This window comes from Alnus glutinosa, chromosome 3 (assembly GCF_958979055.1).
Source record: "Alnus glutinosa chromosome 3, dhAlnGlut1.1, whole genome shotgun sequence".
Classification (NCBI taxonomy): Eukaryota; Viridiplantae; Streptophyta; class Magnoliopsida; order Fagales; family Betulaceae; genus Alnus; species Alnus glutinosa.
Window position 1 is genome coordinate 14326524 of NC_084888.1, and position 18341 is coordinate 14344864.

General features: G+C 35.9%; 2 protein-coding genes across 2 annotated transcripts; one reads left to right on the forward strand and one right to left on the reverse strand.

The window, feature by feature from the left end:
* Positions 1 to 455: 455 nt before the first annotated feature.
* LOC133863204 (zinc finger BED domain-containing protein RICESLEEPER 2-like) lies at positions 456 to 4659 on the reverse strand. The gene is made up of 4 exons (XM_062299174.1): positions 3277 to 4659; positions 2916 to 3174; positions 2595 to 2804; positions 456 to 856 (listed from the first exon to the last, which is right to left on the reverse strand). Exons 1-4 carry the CDS (start codon positions 4657 to 4659, stop codon positions 456 to 458), a joined length of 2253 nt encoding a protein of 750 aa, XP_062155158.1.
* A 3730-nt stretch (positions 4660 to 8389) lies between these two features.
* On the forward strand, positions 8390 to 13007 carry LOC133864425 (uncharacterized). Its single transcript, XM_062300759.1, has 5 exons — positions 8390 to 8714; positions 9656 to 10574; positions 10905 to 11000; positions 12230 to 12366; positions 12482 to 13007. Exons 1-5 carry the CDS (start codon positions 8500 to 8502, stop codon positions 12654 to 12656), a joined length of 1542 nt encoding a protein of 513 aa, XP_062156743.1. The 5' UTR covers positions 8390 to 8499; the 3' UTR covers positions 12657 to 13007.
* The last annotated feature ends 5334 nt before the right edge of the window (positions 13008 to 18341 follow it).

Consider the following 18341-nt stretch of genomic DNA (forward strand, 5'->3'; position numbering starts at 1 on the left):
ACCCACCTAATCGGATTGGGTCTCTATATAGGGTTGGCCCAAAACGGGTCAACCCACTTAAATGGGTCCCCAATTTTATTTTAATAAAACTGAATTGGGTCAGCCCACTTAAATGCTCCCTCCTTCTTTTTTTTTTTTTTTTTTTTTTTAAAACTGAATAGGGCCTCTTGGGCTGACCCAATGGGTCAGCACTTGGATTGGGCTGACCCGAATGGGTCAACCCACTTGATATCGGGTTGGACTCATGGGTTTTAAACCCTACCCGATCCCCTATCCGACCCGACCCGCAGTTCTTTATGGGTTGAAACCCTAACCCGGATGCCCAAAATTGACCCGAAACCCTTAACTCTTGAAGCCCTAACCGCCGCCTCCGCCCATTCTTCTTCTACCTCATGCGCCGCCGCCAATCCCACTGTTTCCTCATGCGACAGCCACGAGGGTTGCCGCTCAGCAGGTCACGGCGACCCAAAGGGGTCGCCATTCACCCAACTACTAGGCGGCCCGTGAAGGGCCGCCGATACTGTCACGGGCAACCCTTGGAGGCTGCCCGTCGTAGTGACGGGTAGAGGCCGGTTTAACTGGCCTCTCCTCTTTGGGCAACGACGCCGCTGTGCCCAACGGCCGGCGGCATCTCTGGATGGCGCCGGTCCGAGCAGCCCTTGCGGTGATGGGGAGAGGCTGCTTGGCTTCTCCTTAGACAGAACGGCGTCGGTCACGACGGGTCGCCGCCTTTTGCAAGTGGCGATGAGTGGCGGCCACTCGATGGTAGGGTTTTCTGGGACCTTTCTTGAATATTTCAAGGAAAACTCGTGATTTTCACTGAAAATGGTTTTTACGGTTTCTTTCTCTCTGATGGCTTTCTTGAGCATAAAGGGCAAAATTGTAAATTTATATTAAAAAAAAAAACAGTGAATATTACAGCCCAAAAAAGAAAAAATATGTGTTTCTTTTGGTACAAAAAGCCAAAATATTGTTTATGATAAACAATAATGTACCTTCAAAAGTCAAAATATTCTTTTACTCTAGAAAATTTTGAAACACTTTCAATGGGCAAAATCTGATTACAGAAAATACTCGATTCAATAGCATCCAAACAAATCGAGAATTAAAGACAAAACTTAATGCTAAACAAAATAGCATAGAAGTTGGCTTTGATACCACATGTTAGATATATTCAACATATTGTTTAAACTAACATGCGCAGCGGAAGTAAATTTGATAGGGATCTAGGCTTTCCTCTAGCCATATTTGTTCAAGCGTTTCCACGATCCATCTGAATAACAAGAAAATTTATCTGAGGGATCTTCTAACCTATGCCTATTACCGAATTGCCGTACTGATGGTGTACACAGGCTATTAATTTATAGGTTAGGTCAGGGATCCTCAAATATGGTAAATACCGTATTATTTAGGGCTGAAAAGCCGGTTACGGTTGCCGGTTTTTGGACAAAACCGGCAATCGTAACCGGCTGGGCGGTTAGCAAAAATTGCTAACCGGGCGGTTGGCGGTTATAACCGCCAACCGGTAACCGGGAACCGGTTTTTCATTTTTATTTTTTTTTTTGGTTCTTTTGTTTTCTTTTTTAGCTATTGGACCTGTTTTGTTTTGAACCTTTTTTTTTTTTTACTAGTTTTCTATTGTGCAATTTGTTAAATTAGGCTATTGTTTAAAATACAAAATTACAAATTTGCAAGCAATTATGCGTTTACATAAAATCAATTTGCAAGCAATTATGCGTTTACATAAAATCAAAAATTCAAAACACAAGTGGACACACCATATTCAAAACACAAGTCAACTATCAACACACCTCTTAGACCCCTACATTCACAATATCAAAAAATCAAACCATATTCAAATAGTTCATAGTCCACACACCCACACTCACAATATGAATTGATTCACAACATCAAAAAATCAAACCATATTCAAATAATCCATAGTCCATAGTCTACAAGTCCACTCACCCACACTCACAATATGGTTTGATTCACAACATCAAAAAATCAAACCATATTCAAATAATCCATAGTCCATAGTCTACAAGTCCACTCACCCACACTCACAATATTGTTTGATTCACAACATCAAAAAATCAAACCATATTCAAATAATCCATAGTCCATAGTCCATAGTCCATAGTCTACAAGTCCACTCACCCACACTCACAACATTGTTTGATTCACAACATAAAAAAAAAAACCATATCCAAATAGTCCAAAAGTCCACACACCCACACCCATCAATTATCAAACCATATCCATAGTCCATAAGTCCACACTCAAGAACAAAACCATCTTGTGGAAATAACAACACGACTCCTATTCGGTCTTCTAGCAAAATCCTGTGGAGATAACAACAATAAATATTATAAACTTAAAAAATTGACAAACTAAGCAATTGCATTGTAATATAAATATAATGACAAGTCAAAAAATGATAACCTTCCTCTAGGAATAAGATGTGTCAGTCGTCATTGAATGAGAATGTTGATTCTTAGGCCCATCTACAATAGAAAAAGTTTGAGTTAAATAAATAAATAATGAAAAGTAAATGAAATGAATTTATAAATAACTAATTCATAAAAATTTACCAGGTTCATCATAGCTTTTCATAAAGTCCTGAAACACTTCCTCATAGATCATTGGGCGGTTCTTTAACCAGTCTTGTGTGCAAATCAAGGCCTCAACGGTAAGCGGAGACAATGAACTCCTAAAGGTATCCAATACACGTCTTTCGTTGCTAAAGGCAGACTCAGAGGCAACGGTGGAAATAGGGATGGCCAATACATCACGAGCTATGGCTGCGAGAGTAGGATATTTTGGTGTATTAACCTTCCACCAATTTAAGATGTCAAAATCTATAATATTTGCTTCACACCCATCCAACAAATATTGATCCACATCTGACCTACATTCCAAGTCATTCTCTGCGACAAGGTGTTGGGAAAACATATTCCTATATTGTGTCTCTTTATCTCCATCACCACAAATAGGATTGACATCTACTCTTCTTGTATCTTCAACAATGTTAGATGACTCCCCTACTCCCCTCCCATGAAACTTATTGTATTGCTCAATTAAACGATTCAGGAGGTCTCTCACTTTTGCCTCTATTTGATCCACCCACATAGGCCCATTACATTTTTTCAACCAAAACACCAATGCCTTCATCTTGTTGCGTGGATCAAGAACAAAACCAACATACAACATTAAATTGATCATATCCATAGTCCCCCAATACTTTTCATATTTTTGTTTCATACTAAAACTCACAGAACTCAAGACCTGATCTTCACTGAGACAACCATCATTCAAAGTATTTTGAATAATACAAAGTTGCAAAAAATATGAATTGGAGGTGACATGAGTTGAACCAGAGAACTTCAATGTAGCTTCATAAAAAGTTTGCAAAAATGTCGCAAATGCCCTAGCATTTTCCCAATCAATAGGTTGAGGAACAACAAAATGATTATGCTCATCCTCCCCCAATAGGTCAAAAGCTCTTTGGTACTTCTCAGCAGTGGTCAACATCAAATATGTAGAGTTCCATCTAGTTGGAACATCTAAACACACCATGTTTTTACATTTAATTTTTTCCCGCTCTATACACTCTTTAAACTTTGACATCCTCTCCGGTGAAGACCTCACATATCTCACTGCGTTCCTTATATCAGTAACACAGTCACCTAAGTCTTTCAAGCCTTCATGCACAACAAGGTTTAAAATATGAGCGGCACAACGCATGTGAAGAAAATCTCCTTCTAAAACAGTATGACTCTTGTTCTTCATCCTCTTTCTCATATACTCAATCCCCACATCATTGGCTGAGGCATTATCGACTGTAATAGTGAACACACTATCAATCCCCCATTGAGTCAATGCACTCTCTATCATTCTTCCAATAGTTTCACCCCTATGATTGGGAATTTGGTTAAACTTGAGAATTTTTTTATGAATCGTCCAATCAGAGTCTATGAAGCTAGCGGTAACACACATGTAGTTTATATTTTGCAGGGATGTCCATGTATCGGTAGTGATGCATACCCTTTTACCGCTCAAAAAAGTCCTCAACCTAAGCTTTTCTTCTTCATACAGTTTCAAACAATCTTTTTGTAAAGTGATACGACATGGCACTTTGAACCTAGGTTCAATTCCATTTATCAATTCCCTGAACCCATCACTCTCCACATGCCTAAAAGGCAGCTCACTTTTGATGAAATACCGAACAATCAAATTTCTTATATTGTTTGAATCATACTTCATGAATCCAATTTGGTTAGCACTACCACCTTCTACCGGTTTCTTGAATGACATTTGCAACATTGTTTGGTTTTTGGGTAGTGTTGAATCTTTTGATTTCTTAAGTGGAGAGTTTGGGCAATTATAGGTAAGGTGGTGCATCATGGCTGAAGTGCCATTCCTCTTATAATGACACCCTATTAACCTATTGCAATAGTTGCACATAGTTTTAGGGTTTTCCTTATCGATCGGTTCCACTTTTTTAAAGTGACTCCACACAATGGATTGATTCACAGGTGATTTTTTACATTGTGACTGTTGGGAAGGTGTGGGGCTTTCAACATTTGCAGTGGAAGGTGTTTCAGAATTGTCATCTACCATAATAGGGGTGGTTGCATCACTCAAAGTGTCTGTCATCTGTTATTAGATAAACAATAAAATTTATTTAATAACCAAAGGAAAGATGAATCACTCAATCACACCTAAAAAAAAGTAAATCTCATCTCAAACTAATCATAGATTTAATAGCTAGCTATAATTTGACATGAAAGATGAAAATAAAAATCTATCCTCAAACTGTCTTCGGTAAACAAGCAAGTCCAACACATAAAATATTTCAGTTCAACAAAATTTCAACAAAATTAATTAATAGTTCAACAAATTTCAGTTCAAGGCTAGCCAGAATTTATTGTCATGTCATTTAAAATTTTTAAATGACATAACACCATATATACTACTAGACATAACAAAATAAAATCTAAATCATCAAATGGATCATCTCCATCTCAAATTGAAAAATGCCCACTAATAGGCCTTTCTAATGTTGCTTTGTAATAATCTGGAGAGAGGATCCAATTTCTCAAACCTATAATAGGACAAGGGGATAAAAGAATTAATCCTTAAATTCCCATAAAATCTAGTATTTTGATTTTTATGCATTAGCTGATCTAATTTGCAAACGTTTTATGATGTTCGAATAGATAGCTCCAGTGAAATTAAAACTTGGCCATGTTGACCTTAACAGCATAATCTAATACATCCAAATTTTCACAATTGTAAATATGCATTTTTATTATACTAACCACAAACTGTATCCCACAAAGGATTTACTGCATGAAGCAACAAAATCAACTTGAACCAAAGCAAGTCGTCAGTGCAAAATGCACAGAGAGGTTTTCCTCAGTCAATAGAAAAAAAATCTCCAAATACATTCAAACAACAATCACTACCAAAACTGCAATGGAAGAAGTAACACAAACAAATCAAACAAAATACTTTTAGTGATTTGAAATTATACACAAGTTTCATTATACACAAGTTTCATGAAATTATACACAAGTTTCATTACTTTTAGTGATTTGAAATGAAATCAAAGAAAAATTTTGAACTGAAACTAAAATAAATCAAACAAATCAAACAAATAATCATAACAGAAACCCAAAACACAGCCTATTAAGTCTAATGATAGAAGAAGACATAAAGCTTACTAGCAAAGTCGTAGAGAGGACGGAGAGTAGCGGATAGAGGTCGATGGTGGCGTTGGCGAGTGGCGGAGAGAGAGGCCGGCGAGTGGCGGAGAGAGGTCGGTGAGTGGCAGAGTGTTGCGAGAAGGTAGATTCGGAGAGATTGAGGGCTGAGGTAGGGAGGCGGTGCACGGCGCAGTGAGAGTAGGGAGTCGGGAGAGTCGGGACTTAGGGTTTGCTTAATGGCTTAATGCTTAACGCGTGAAAGTTCAACTCAGCCACAGTCAGTCAGCCTATTAGACTGAATTGAAACGGCGCCGTTTCGGTGTTAAACACCAAAACGGCGCCGTTTTATATATAATTTTTTTTTTAAAAAAAAATATATATAATAAGAAAGCCGGTTACTGGTTATAACCGGTAACCGGTTTTCTTAAAACCGGTTACCGGTTTTTAGGCGGTTTTAACTGTTATCCGGTTATCCGGCTAACGGTTAGGGACGGTTAGCGGACGGTTATTACGGACGGTTATTTTCACCCCTAGTATTGTTCCTCCCATCAAGGAAACAATATTATTAATTGATTTTAAATCAATTAAACGATTCCATTACGGTAATTTAATGAATTAAATTACCTAACCGTAATACCGTATATACTATTTATTTATTAAATATTAATAAATACTTCTTTATGTGGCATATAGGTCATATATAGAGATAATATCTTACAAGGGTGGTAAAAAATGGTTTATGTAAATAAGAGGCGTAAACTATTTTACATGTTATGAATGTTATATTTTTGGGTCAACTAAAAATACTTTCAGCATATATTTAGGTTATGCCAAACACTTTAAAATGAAAATAAATAAAATAATAATAATAAAAAATTACGCAAAAACAAATAGGACCGTAGAGATTCATTGGTTATAACAGTAATTAGTGACAAATTGCGGCTCATCTTTAATATTTAATGAGAAATGATCCATACACTCATTTCTCACAACAGCCACACAACAAGTTGACGTGGTTGATAATATTTTATTATTTTTTTATAAAAAGAAATGAAAAAAAAAAATAAAAAAAAAAAATATTACCAGCCACGTCAGCTTGTTGTGAGGCTGTTATAAGAAATGAGTGTAGGGATATTTTTCATATTTAATATTAAAGACGGTGACGAAGACATTAACAAGTTGGCAAAAGGAAATAAAATAAAACAAAATGGAGATGCGAACAAATCACCGACATTGACTTGGCCCCTCATAATAACATAGAAGGCCCATTGGCCACCCACAACGTAAACCATACAAATAAAACCAAGAAATGATCTAGAACTCCCGTTTCCACGTCTACCCTTCTATTCCTTTATCTTTGACACACAAGTCATCTAATCCAACGTCTCCAAACCCCAGACTCACAAATCCACTCCTTATATCTTAAACCTTTAGTTAACCAGTGAACCTCAACAGCTCAAGTTGCTAAATCTCACACTTAAAAACCTTTAGTTAACCAGTTAACCTCAACAGCTCAAGTTGTCAGCAAATGGGAAGTCTTTTTAATGAGACTAGACAATAATATATTTCAATAATATATATATATATATATATATATATATATAGATTATTTCAATAATATTCAACTTAAGGGATCCGACTTGCATGCGGTAGTTTAAAACTACCACATGCATGCTTAAGTGGAAAACGGTACCCTTTTTTATTTAAAAAAGTTTGCAAAAGTTAAACCTAATAATAATAAAATTATTAAAACTTAAAAATTATAATAATTAAAAACCAAAAATAAAAAAACAAAAGGGTTGGCTGGCATTGCCCAAAGGGGTTGCCGGCCACCCCAGATCGGCTTTGGGGGTGGTCCGATCACCCCCAATTAGCTAATAAACAAAAAAAAGAAAAAAAGATTTAGGTTTTGTGGGGTGGCCGAATCACCCCCAAAGGCGAGCCACCCCCAGATTGGCCATAGGGTGTGGTCGAAACTTAGATTTAATCTACTTTTTATTTTCTTATTTACAATTTAAATATGAGAAATAATATTTCTCCAACTCTAATAATTTTTTATTTTTTTAAAATTAACCGTTAAATATGTAGGATCCATATATAAGAAAACAAATCTAATGATTAGTTTGAAAAAAAGGTTGAATGCTAATTTGACGGTAGTTGCAGAAATAACATGTCTCTTCAAATAAATTCAACAATAACTTCGTTTATAATTTTTCTATATCATTTATTAAATATTCTTTCAAATAAATGGTCGTGAAAATGAAACTGATTTAAATATTCTTTTAAATAAATTTTAGAAAAAATAATTTTTTTTTTACTAAAACAATAAATAAGGAAGGAAGGGGTAGAGCTGTTTAGGATTTTTTTTTTCTATATTTATGAAAGGAAATGAGATTTAGTGAGTCTGTTTGTCCTAATAAATTTGAATCATTATATTATATTAATTACTCATGTTTATAATATTTTTCTAATTTGTTTTTAATAAAACTTGTTAAATATTAATTAAATTATTAAATTTCTAGTTTTTATCCTTTTTTGTTTTTTTTTGTTTTTTTTAATATGAAAAACGTGATTTAACATAGCCTATTTTTTTTTTTTATTTATTTATTTTTTTATTTACAGAGAGAGAGAGAAAAAAAAGAAAAAAGAAAAAGGAAAGGGGGGATGAAGTTACAAAGGTGAAAGGTTTTAGCTCAGAGTCAGACAAAGCACTCAGCTCATTTCAAGCACAGATCCAGAAGCTCTCCCTCTCACTCTCTGTCTTTGTCGCTTCAGAAGCTTCATTCCAATGACGCGGCTCTACGGTTCCCGTTCAGTTCTCGCTCTGCTGTGCCTGTGTTCTTCGTACATTGCAATCGAAGCTTCGGTTCATGAATACGCTAGCGAGAGGTTCACCTCAAAAGGCAACGCCTTCGTAATCCACGCCGGAAGCGAGGGAATTTACTCCTCTGTTCCTACTACGAACGATTCCTCGATCTCCGCCAATGGCGACTCTTACATACGGTAAAATAATGAAGTTTGTTGATTTGCTCATCTTTGTTTTTTATAAAAAAAATTTGGTTAATTGTTTGTATTACTTGATTTTCGGTGATAATTAGATTTATTTTGGTATAGTCTGCTAAGATCTGGTTTGAAATGTGTTATTGCACCCTAAGACACTGTGAAATGTTTATAGATATGTGTGAGTGTCGTGCGAATTGAAATTTGGGGCAAAGATCATTGACTAAAGAACAGAAGTTAGGGAACAACGCGTTTAAAGAGGAAAAACAAGATTCTATGATCTTGTAAAAGTAACAAATACATTTCAGTCAATCTAACTGTTATCTATTTATTTATTTTTAATTTTTGTTTTTGAAAAAAAAAAAAAAAGAAAGAAAGAAAGAAGAAGATGAAGAAGATATCAAAATTGATGGCCGCTTTAAAGCCTCTAATAACGTATTTATCTCTGATGACTTACTGAAGTTGAGTAAGTGAGGGTGCTAGATGATTCTGCTGTGGAATTCGTATGAAATAAAGAAAAGGGTACGTGCGCATTCACTTTCTCAGCTCCCTTGTTTAATACATGAGGTTTCTTTTATTTTCTTTTTCCTTTTGCGCTGGTGAGAGAGCATGAGTGTTCTAACAATTTTGAATAATGGGGATTCAAAGCTTAGTACTACAATCCAAATTGTCTCAGATGCATTTCATGTTATATGCAAGATCTGGTCAAGAATAAAAAGCATAAATGAGCTCATTAGTGTTGGTTTGCTACTTGAAGAAATCTATTGAAAGAACTAGAATACTGGTTTAACATTCTGCAGCCTTTCTAATTGATTCTACTGAAGTGGGTTTATTTTTATTGGTCATACGACCTTTTTTATTTCTCTTTCTCTTGCTCTGTGGTTTCCATTGGTTAAATTATTTGTTCCCATAGCCTCACCTTTTATGTGTCAATATGAAACTAGCTTTGAAAAGGTTACATTCCAGAGAGACAAGGACCTTGCCAACTTCAGCTCGGGGTTGGTCCACGCTATTGTTTTTGAGGTGGAAGATAGACAAATGATTGGGGGTTCAGCCTATGGGGGTCAAAGAGCAGTCTGTTGCACAGCAGATCTCGCAAAACTAGGTGTATGTTCAGAAGGAGAGATCATTCACCGTTCATCTACAGAGAATCTGGGTTGGCCCAAAGTGTTTGGTGTCTCATTTGATGTAGATGAACTAACTGCAACATTGCCATCAAAGTCAATACAGATAACTAAAACTGGGATGTATAACTTGTATTTCATTCATTGTAATCCGAAGCTGAAAGATTTGGTTGTGGAGGGAAAAACAATATGGAAAAATCCTACTGGTTACTTACCTGGTAGAATGGCGCCACTTATGAATTTCTATGGGTTCATGTCCTTTGCCTTTGTGATACTTGGGATCTTTTGGTTCTCTCAGTATGCAAGATTTTGGAGAGAAGTTCTTACATTGCAGAACTGCATAACACTAGTAATAACACTGGGCATGTTTGAGATGGCTTTATGGTATTTTGAGTATGCTGAATTCAATGAGACTGGAATCAGGCCAACTGGGATAACCATGTGGGCTGTCACCTTTGGGACTGTTAAACGTACAGTGGCACGTTTGATCATTTTAATGGTTTCGATGGGATATGGTGTTGTGAGACCTACCCTTGGTGGGCTTACATCAAAGGTAATCATGCTTGGGGTGACGTTCTTTGTGGCATCTGAAGTTCTTGAATTGGCAGAAAATGTTGGGGCAATAAGTGACATTTCAGGAAAGGCAAGACTCTTTCTGACTCTTCCTGTGGCAGTCTTGGATGCATTTTTCATTCTTTGGATATTTACTTCCCTCTCTGCAACTTTAAATAAGCTTCAGGTACTTGTTTGCATCTTCCCTTATTAATATTAGTATATCTTTAATTACATGTCAAAAAAAATATTAATATATCTTTTTGTGAAAGATCTTATGGTTCTTTTCTTCCTGAATACTAAAGTTACTTAACTATATATGTTTTTTTGATAAGTAAAGTTACTTAACTATATTAAGTGGGTCATAAGCAGTACAGAAGATGGAAACACATGGCCTTTCTGACATGTTTTCAAATTGAAAGCAAAAGCCAATAGAAATTGGATTCTTCTATTGCTTTTTTCTTTTAGTATACAAAAATCTAGATGATAACTTCTATATGCTTATCTTACGTGACAGGCTAGACGGATGATGGTTAAACTGGATATTTACAGGAAGTTTACGAATGCTTTGGCCGTAGCTGTTCTTGTGTCTGTGGGTTGGATATGCTATGAGGTAATCTTCACTGACTCTTAAAAAATAGAATGTGAACTACTAGCATGCTCAAGAAAATTGTATTATCTACCAAATGACTTAGTCAGCTACTAGTTGAATCTAGAACATTCTATCTAAACTGGGAAATATGATAAGAAGATGATAAGAGCATCTCCTCTCCAACAGATTAGCTACAGACTAGGTAAAATGGAGTTTTTGCTACAGTAAATAGCAACCCCTTGCTATTTACTGTAGCATACACCATCAATAAAATATTGATTCTCAAACGGTCATTTGTGGTTTTTTTACTGTGGCTTCTATGTTTTTCTGATAGATATGAATTAATTGTTGTTAATTTGAACTTTTAGTCTATCATTACGTAATAGTCAGCATTTCTCTCTTTCTTCAGTTTTTTTTTTTTGGTTTTTGTGTGTTCTGTGGCTTTGGTTCTTAGAGAATTTGAATTTTGCTTCTTTTTTTCTCCTTTTGGTTTCCAATTTCTGTTGCTTTGGTGAGTTGCATTTCTAGAATGTAGGATAATATGTTTTTTGTGCTTGCTTTCATTCTTTTATTTTATTTTGGAGTAGTAGCTGTGAATATGACTGTTGGAAAATATGACCGTTAGAAAAGATGAATGTTTGAAAACATGTGTTGGCAAAAATATAATAAAAAAAGAATGAGAAATAATATTTAAAAGAAAGTAGAGAAGAGAATAGAAAATTTGTTGAAGTGTGTATATAAAAAGCAGTAGTTAAAGTAGAATTGCACTTTTTGGTTAGGTATTTTAGCTAATTCTGCTAGAGATGCTCTAAGAAGGTTTCATCAACGAGCCTTGGAGGGACAAAAAACATTGGTGTCAAAACTCTCCATTATTTATTGCTTTATTATATGTGAATTAGATGCTCAAATGGATTCAAGCTAAATTAAAGTCTTTAAGATGGATTGAAAATGTAATTAGGTGCTCAACCAGTCAAGAAATTGTTCATATTTTTAGAACAGGTTGGATTGAAAATGCCTGAACAAGATGGATTGACACTGTTTTATTCTTGTAAAACTAAGTTTGTACTTTATGCCTATAAATGGTGGAAAATTTGATTTATTATTTGTTTAGAATGTCTTCGTCTTTATCCTGCTCTCTATCATACTTGTAATTTTGGTAACATAGTCAATTGTTGCATAATTCTCAACTTTGTATTTGCTGCTTCATATAAGGTCATTTATAACATATTTCACAATTTTGTGAATGGCAGCTTTATTTCAACTCAACTGATATTTACAATGAGAAGTGGCAAACTGCATGGATCATTCCTGCCTTCTGGCAAGTCCTGTCTTTCTCTCTCCTTTGTGTAATCTGTGCTCTTTGGGCGCCCTCTCAGAACTCAACACGGTAATAGCTGATGAAAAGGGATTTTCTTTTTTTCATATCTCTTGAGTATTTTTTTGTTTTTTTTTTAAAAAAAAACTCTCTACCTACTCGTTTCTTCTTCTTCTGCTCTTGACAGATACGCTTACTCGGAAGAAACAAGCGAGGAGTTTGACAAGGACGATACAAGCTTGACTCTCATAAAACCATCCCCAATACCTTCGAAGGATGTTCGAAGTGCAGGTGAGGGTAGGCCAGTGGAAGGCAGCGATGGAGTATCAAATGGGGATCTGGAAGAAGACAAGACCGAGTAAATTTAGATCCAATTATGAGTTTGTTATTATCCTTATAATCCTCCAGCTGGTCCCTCCCCCACTATCACTTACACAGGAGTAGGGATCGCGATACCAAAATTCCATTTCCATGTTGCGGTTATCACGTGACTTGGCTTTTCACTTTTATTTATTTTTTTTGCTTCCTTTGTTAGTTTTGTTTCTGGGTTAGTTTTTTCTATTCCTTTTGTTTTGTTTTTTTTTTTTTTTTTAATCTATTCAGTTTCTCTGTGTTAGTTAAATTGGTTAATGAATTGCTTATTTATTGCTGTGGCAGAGGGGAAGATGGAGATTTGTAGTGTTCTGGGATATAAATATAATCTGTGGTTCCCACGCTCATGTTAGTTTGATATATAATAAATGCAATTGATAGTTTTTTTTTTTGTTTTTTTGTTTTTTTTGTCAAAGGAAAAATACTTGAGTAATTAAGAACAGTAGTAGGGGATTTCTTAAAAAAAGAAAGAAAATAATAGTAGTAGGTATTTGGGAAGTTGTGAATGCTGCACTAGGGTGTTGGGCCTGCTGGCTCAACGCCAGACCGCTTCCTTTTTCTATGTGCATGTCACCTGTCGTTTACCTTTGGTTCGTGTAAACTATAGGGAAATTGTTCCAAAAGTTACGTTTGTCTATATGATTAATTATGGCCTAACTTTTTTTTTTTTTTTTTAAAAATAAATTTATAAGTACAATGACGAAAAAGAAAGAAAGAAAGGAAAAAAAAAAAAAAAGCTGGGGACATAGAAGGATGAGGGAAAGTCTTTTCTAATAAAGGGAGGAAAAGAATTGGATAAAAGGGAAATGATGAGAATGCAACCAGAATGAATACTAATTGCTGCTCAATTTGCCACATGATGGACACAGAATTTTACACTTTGGTTAACTTTACTAGATGTCCAGTTAATTGTTGATGAGATGATGAAATGTATAACAGAAATAGTGGAAGCAATTCTTCAATCTTGAGTAATGGTGGGCAGTTAAAGTGCCAGAGTGACTATAAGCGAATCACCTTATAAGATAAAAAGAAGAAAAGCCCAATGAGATTGCCAAATGAGCAGCCAGTAGAGTTGCAAGAGCCTCGCCATAAATGGGCAGAGCAAGGAAAACTAATAAGAAAAATACACTTAATAATAGAACCATTAGAATCCCTATAGATTGCAGTTTGAGTAGAAAAAGTATCTTTAATAGTTGTATCATAATTGATCTTAAAATAAGGAGGAGAAGGAGACTACCAAACTTTAGGGGAGATGGCCAGTTTAATCTTTCAAGTAAAGATGTTCCAGGATAGTCTTGTTGATAGTAGATGATATAACCAGATCATTCGGGATAAGACCTTCATGGTGTGCTTTATTCTTAGTGAACCAAAGATAATCACAAGCAACAACAGCAAATATTTGGAACATATGAGCCTCAGCCTGAGGGATACCAATCAAGTGGTGTGGATTGAGAATAATAAGAAGCCAATTTGTCATGTTAGTTACATTTAAAGGCCAGAAAAATTGGCGCCAAACCACACGAGCAATAGGGCATGTAAAGAAAAGATGTGAAAGGGAGTTTATGGGAAAGGAGCTAAGAGAGCAACTAGTATCGGAGAGGGAAGAAGAGATAGAGTGAGAGATCCTGAATTTAGCAGGTATAATGTTCCAAACCATTTTCCAAAGAAAAAGCTTTAAACGATGATTGAGGTTAAGCTTCCAAAGAGCTTTCTAGGAAGATTTGGTAAAGGGGAGAGAGATGAGAGGGAGAAAAAGAGCTAATGAGATGATGAGCGGATTTGGTAGATAAAACACCCGAGGTGGAAGGGGTCCAGAGAAGAAAATCAGAATTGGGACGAATAATGATTTTGAGAATTTCAGAGACAGTGGTAGGAGCAAACAAAAAGTGCTGAAAGTTCTTCTTCCAAGACATTGTAGGAGGGTGAATAAAATCATCTATAACCAATGAATGAGTGGATGGAATAGATGACAGCCTAGGGATTGGTAGAAATTTTGGATTGGTGGGAATCCAAGGTGAAGACCAAATGGGGAGACTTGAATGAATTTGGGGAATAAAACAAGCTCCAATAGATAGAAGTGGTAACGTAGCCTTAATTCCATTCAAAATCTTGGAACCAAATGAAAGAGAAGAAGATAAAAAATTACCATACTTGATATACTTTTTTGGAAAAGAGAAGCCCATAAACTATCATGATTAGAGAGGAGCTTCCATCCAAGTTTGGAGATAAGAGAGAGATTAGCATCCTTCATTAGCCGAAAACCAAGACCGCCATTATCTTTAGGCAAGCACAAAGATTTCCAAGACTTTAGTGATAAGTTGCGAACTTTATCCTTAGGAAAGTCCCACCAGAAATTTTTGAAAGCCTTATCCAATTGATTACAGAGACCATTTGGAAGCATAAAAGAACTCATAGCATAGGGTGGTCTAGCAGAGACCACCACCTAAATCAAAATAGATTTACCTGCCTGAGACAATGTTTTAGATCTCCAACCTTTAATTTTGCCTTGAATCTTGTCTAATATATATATATATATATATATATATATATATATATATATATATATATATATATATATATATATATATATATATATATATATATAAAAAAGAGTAGATGTTTTGGATTCACTAAACAAAATAGGAAGATCAAGATGCTTAGTTGTGGCTGGGGTAATGGTGTAAGGAAGTATATTCTGAATAGGCGTAATGGTGGAGGCGGCGATGTTTTTGCTAAACAGAAGTGAGGATTTATGGATATTGACAGTTTGTCCAGACCAAGAGCTATATTTATCCATACAATTTTTTATAATAGTAGCTTCTCCAAATGTGGCATGGGTGAGGATAACTAAATCATTAGCAAAGAGAAGATGGTTTAATGGAGAACAAGCATGAGCTATTTTGAAATCACGAAAACTACTATGAAGCAGGTGGGAAATAACTTTTGTTCCAATAATGAATAAAAAATGTGAGAGCAAATCACCTGTCTTAGACCCCGTGAGGGTAAAAATAAGCCAAAAGGGCTGCTATTGAGTAAAATCGAAAATGAGGATGTAGAAATACATAATCGAATCCAGTTGATCCATATCGGATGGAATCCAAGTTTGTGAAGAATAGCCAGTAGAAAATTTCATTCCATTTTATCAAATGTTTTTTCCATGTCAATATTGACAGCCATAAGACCACCTCTGCCTCATTTTGATTTTAGAGGATAAAGCATCATGTGCCAAGATAGAGTTGTCCTGTATATGTCAAGAAGGCACAAATACAATTTGAAATGGAGAAATAATCTTGTTGAGAAGAGGCTTGAGCCTATTTGCAAGCAACTTTGAGATGATCTTGTAAATAATATTACAGAGACTAATAGGGCGATAGTGACCAACGGAAGAGGCTCCAGGCTTCTTAGGGATTAGAGCAATAAAAGTATGGTTTTGCTCTCTAAGAAGGTGATTATTCCTGAAAAAATTCCATACAGCTTGGAGGACAGTTTGTTTAATACAATCCCAATATTTCATATAGAATAGAGCAGTAAAACCATCAGGGCCAGGAGCTTTAGAGGTACCCGGTCTAGCAAGAGAATTGTAGATTTCAGATTCAGTAAGAATAGCACATATTATCAAATTTTCTTTAGTTGAAATAGAGCAGTCAAAAAGATTAAGAAGCTCATTACCAAAAGTAGGATTGGAGGATGCAAACAGATCATGGAAATGCAAAACAAAGAAACTTATAATAGCAGTCCTATCAGTGATCCATCCATCGTTGGAGGATTTCAAACTATCGATAGCATTTCTACTACGACGAATAAGGGTACTAGTATGAAAAAATCTAGTATTAAGATCCTTACAAGTGAGCCAAGTTTCCTTAGATTTGCTCTTCCAAAGAGATTCTTCTTGGATAAGATATTCATTTAAAAGAGATTTGAGATGAAGCTCAAAGGAGTAATTGGTATCTGAGGGTGGAGCTTGTTGAATTTGGTCAAGAAGTCGAAGAGTGGAATCTAATTTCCTCCCAATATTACCAAAATGGTGTTTGTTCCAAAATTTAATAGCCTGCTTGGTATTCTTAAACTTACTGATCAAACAAAATGCTGGGGAACCAGAGACAGATAAGGACCAAGTTCATTGATAACTATGCCACAAGTAGGATCTCTAGACCAAAAATCTTCAAACCAGAAAGGGTGGGGGATGAAAGGGTTGGAGAGAGTAGTATCTAAAAGCAATGGATTGTGGTCAAAAGTATGAGTTGGCAAATGGGTAATAGAAAAGGAAGGGAAGAGGTGTATCCATTGTGGTGAGGCAATGTGCCGATCGAGTCTTTCCTTAATCAAACTGTCCTTGGCGATTATTAGACCAATTATAGGGATTACCAAAAAAATCAAATCAATCGCACCAAATTTATTCTGAGAAGAGCTAAAATTATTGCTAAAAGAGCAATTAAAGGGACGGCCTCCCAACTTATCAGATTGAGCTGTGATAGCATTAAAATCCCCAATACAGAGCCAAGGAACAGTATAATCTTCACCAAATTTTTCCAAGGTGGACCAGAAATCAGAACTGTTTTTCTAATAGGGCGGGCCATAAACAAAGGAAATCATCCTCGGGTCCAAGGATGATTTCCTTTGTTTATGACCCTCCCTGTCAGAAACTAGTTAATTTTACATCAGTTTTCCAGGCAAGCAAAAGACCACCTCTAGAACTAGAGGGAGGGGCATGGACTAATAAAAAGAAATCAAGTTATTGTAATATAGAATAGGCAGCATGTGGAGCAGTTTTTGTTTCAGACAAAAAGAGAATATTAGGATTAGACTTCCTGATCATGGCTCGAAGACTACGAATTGTAGAGGGTTGAGCCAACCCTCTACAATTCCAAGTTAATATTTTCATGTGGCAGGAGGGAGCATGGTCAAGCCGCAGTTGTGTTTGGAGCAGGAGAGAAACCTATGCTAGATTCGCGTTCATCTACCAGAACCAGTTAGTTAACAATACGGGGCTTACGTGTAATCTTGAAAGGTGAAAAATAAATGACTTCTAATTTAACCGCGTGTGTGTGCAACGTGTAACAAAATATCAAAAGTACGGAATTAAAAAAGACATATATTTTGATAACGAAGTGAAAACTCAATTAAGAGAAAAACTACTTTGGGCAGCCAAACCTAAGAAATCCACTATCAGAAGACAAAGCCACTACATAGACAGTAACACTCACATACCCGATGCAGCGATTGTATCTAGCACTCTGACACGTAACCTAATGTGAACGCCTTCCAACCAAGTCTCATACTTGAATGGATCTTCTATAGATTCCTTAAGGCTACTTCCTAAGATAGATTCAACATGAGCAAAGTAACCACACACTGGCAACCCTTAGAGAGCTAACAGATCTTCACAATGTCTACCTAAACACCTTCTCTAAGTACAGAAGAATTCAATACTGAATTCATAATTTTGACATTCCTAGAGGCCTTTATTTATAGGCTAAAGAATACCTAAATCAACACTGATTCGATTTTCTCTAGGCAACATCTGGACGCAAGTTGAGGCTGTTCGGACGAACAACTGTGCAACCAGCTTTCCATAACGCGCTTCAAGCAATACGATACCAGGGTCGCGTCCGGACGGTGTTGCCCTAGCGTCCAGACGGTTGCACTTCTGCTTCACGTAAATACCATAATAAGGA

Excerpts from the sequence above, each read along its gene's own strand:
- LOC133864425 (XM_062300759.1), top strand. The coding sequence starts at position 8,500 with ATGACGCGGCTCTACGGTTCCCGTTCAGTTCTCGCTCTGCTGTGCCTG. Across the intron at positions 10,575-10,904 it reads CAACTTTAAATAAGCTTCAG|GCTAGACGGATGATGGTTAA; the intron begins GTACTTGTTTGC and ends CTTACGTGACAG. Across the intron at positions 11,001-12,229 it reads TGGGTTGGATATGCTATGAG|CTTTATTTCAACTCAACTGA; the intron begins GTAATCTTCACT and ends TGTGAATGGCAG.
- LOC133863204 (XM_062299174.1), bottom strand. The coding sequence starts at position 4,659 with ATGACAGACACTTTGAGTGATGCAACCACCCCTATTATGGTAGATGAC. Across the intron at positions 3,175-3,276 it reads AAGATCAGGTCTTGAGTTCT|ATGAAGGCATTGGTGTTTTG; the intron begins GTGAGTTTTAGT and ends CCACGCAACAAG. Across the intron at positions 857-2,594 it reads GAAAAGCTATGATGAACCTG|CCATCAGAGAGAAAGAAACC; the intron begins GTAAATTTTTAT and ends TGCTCAAGAAAG.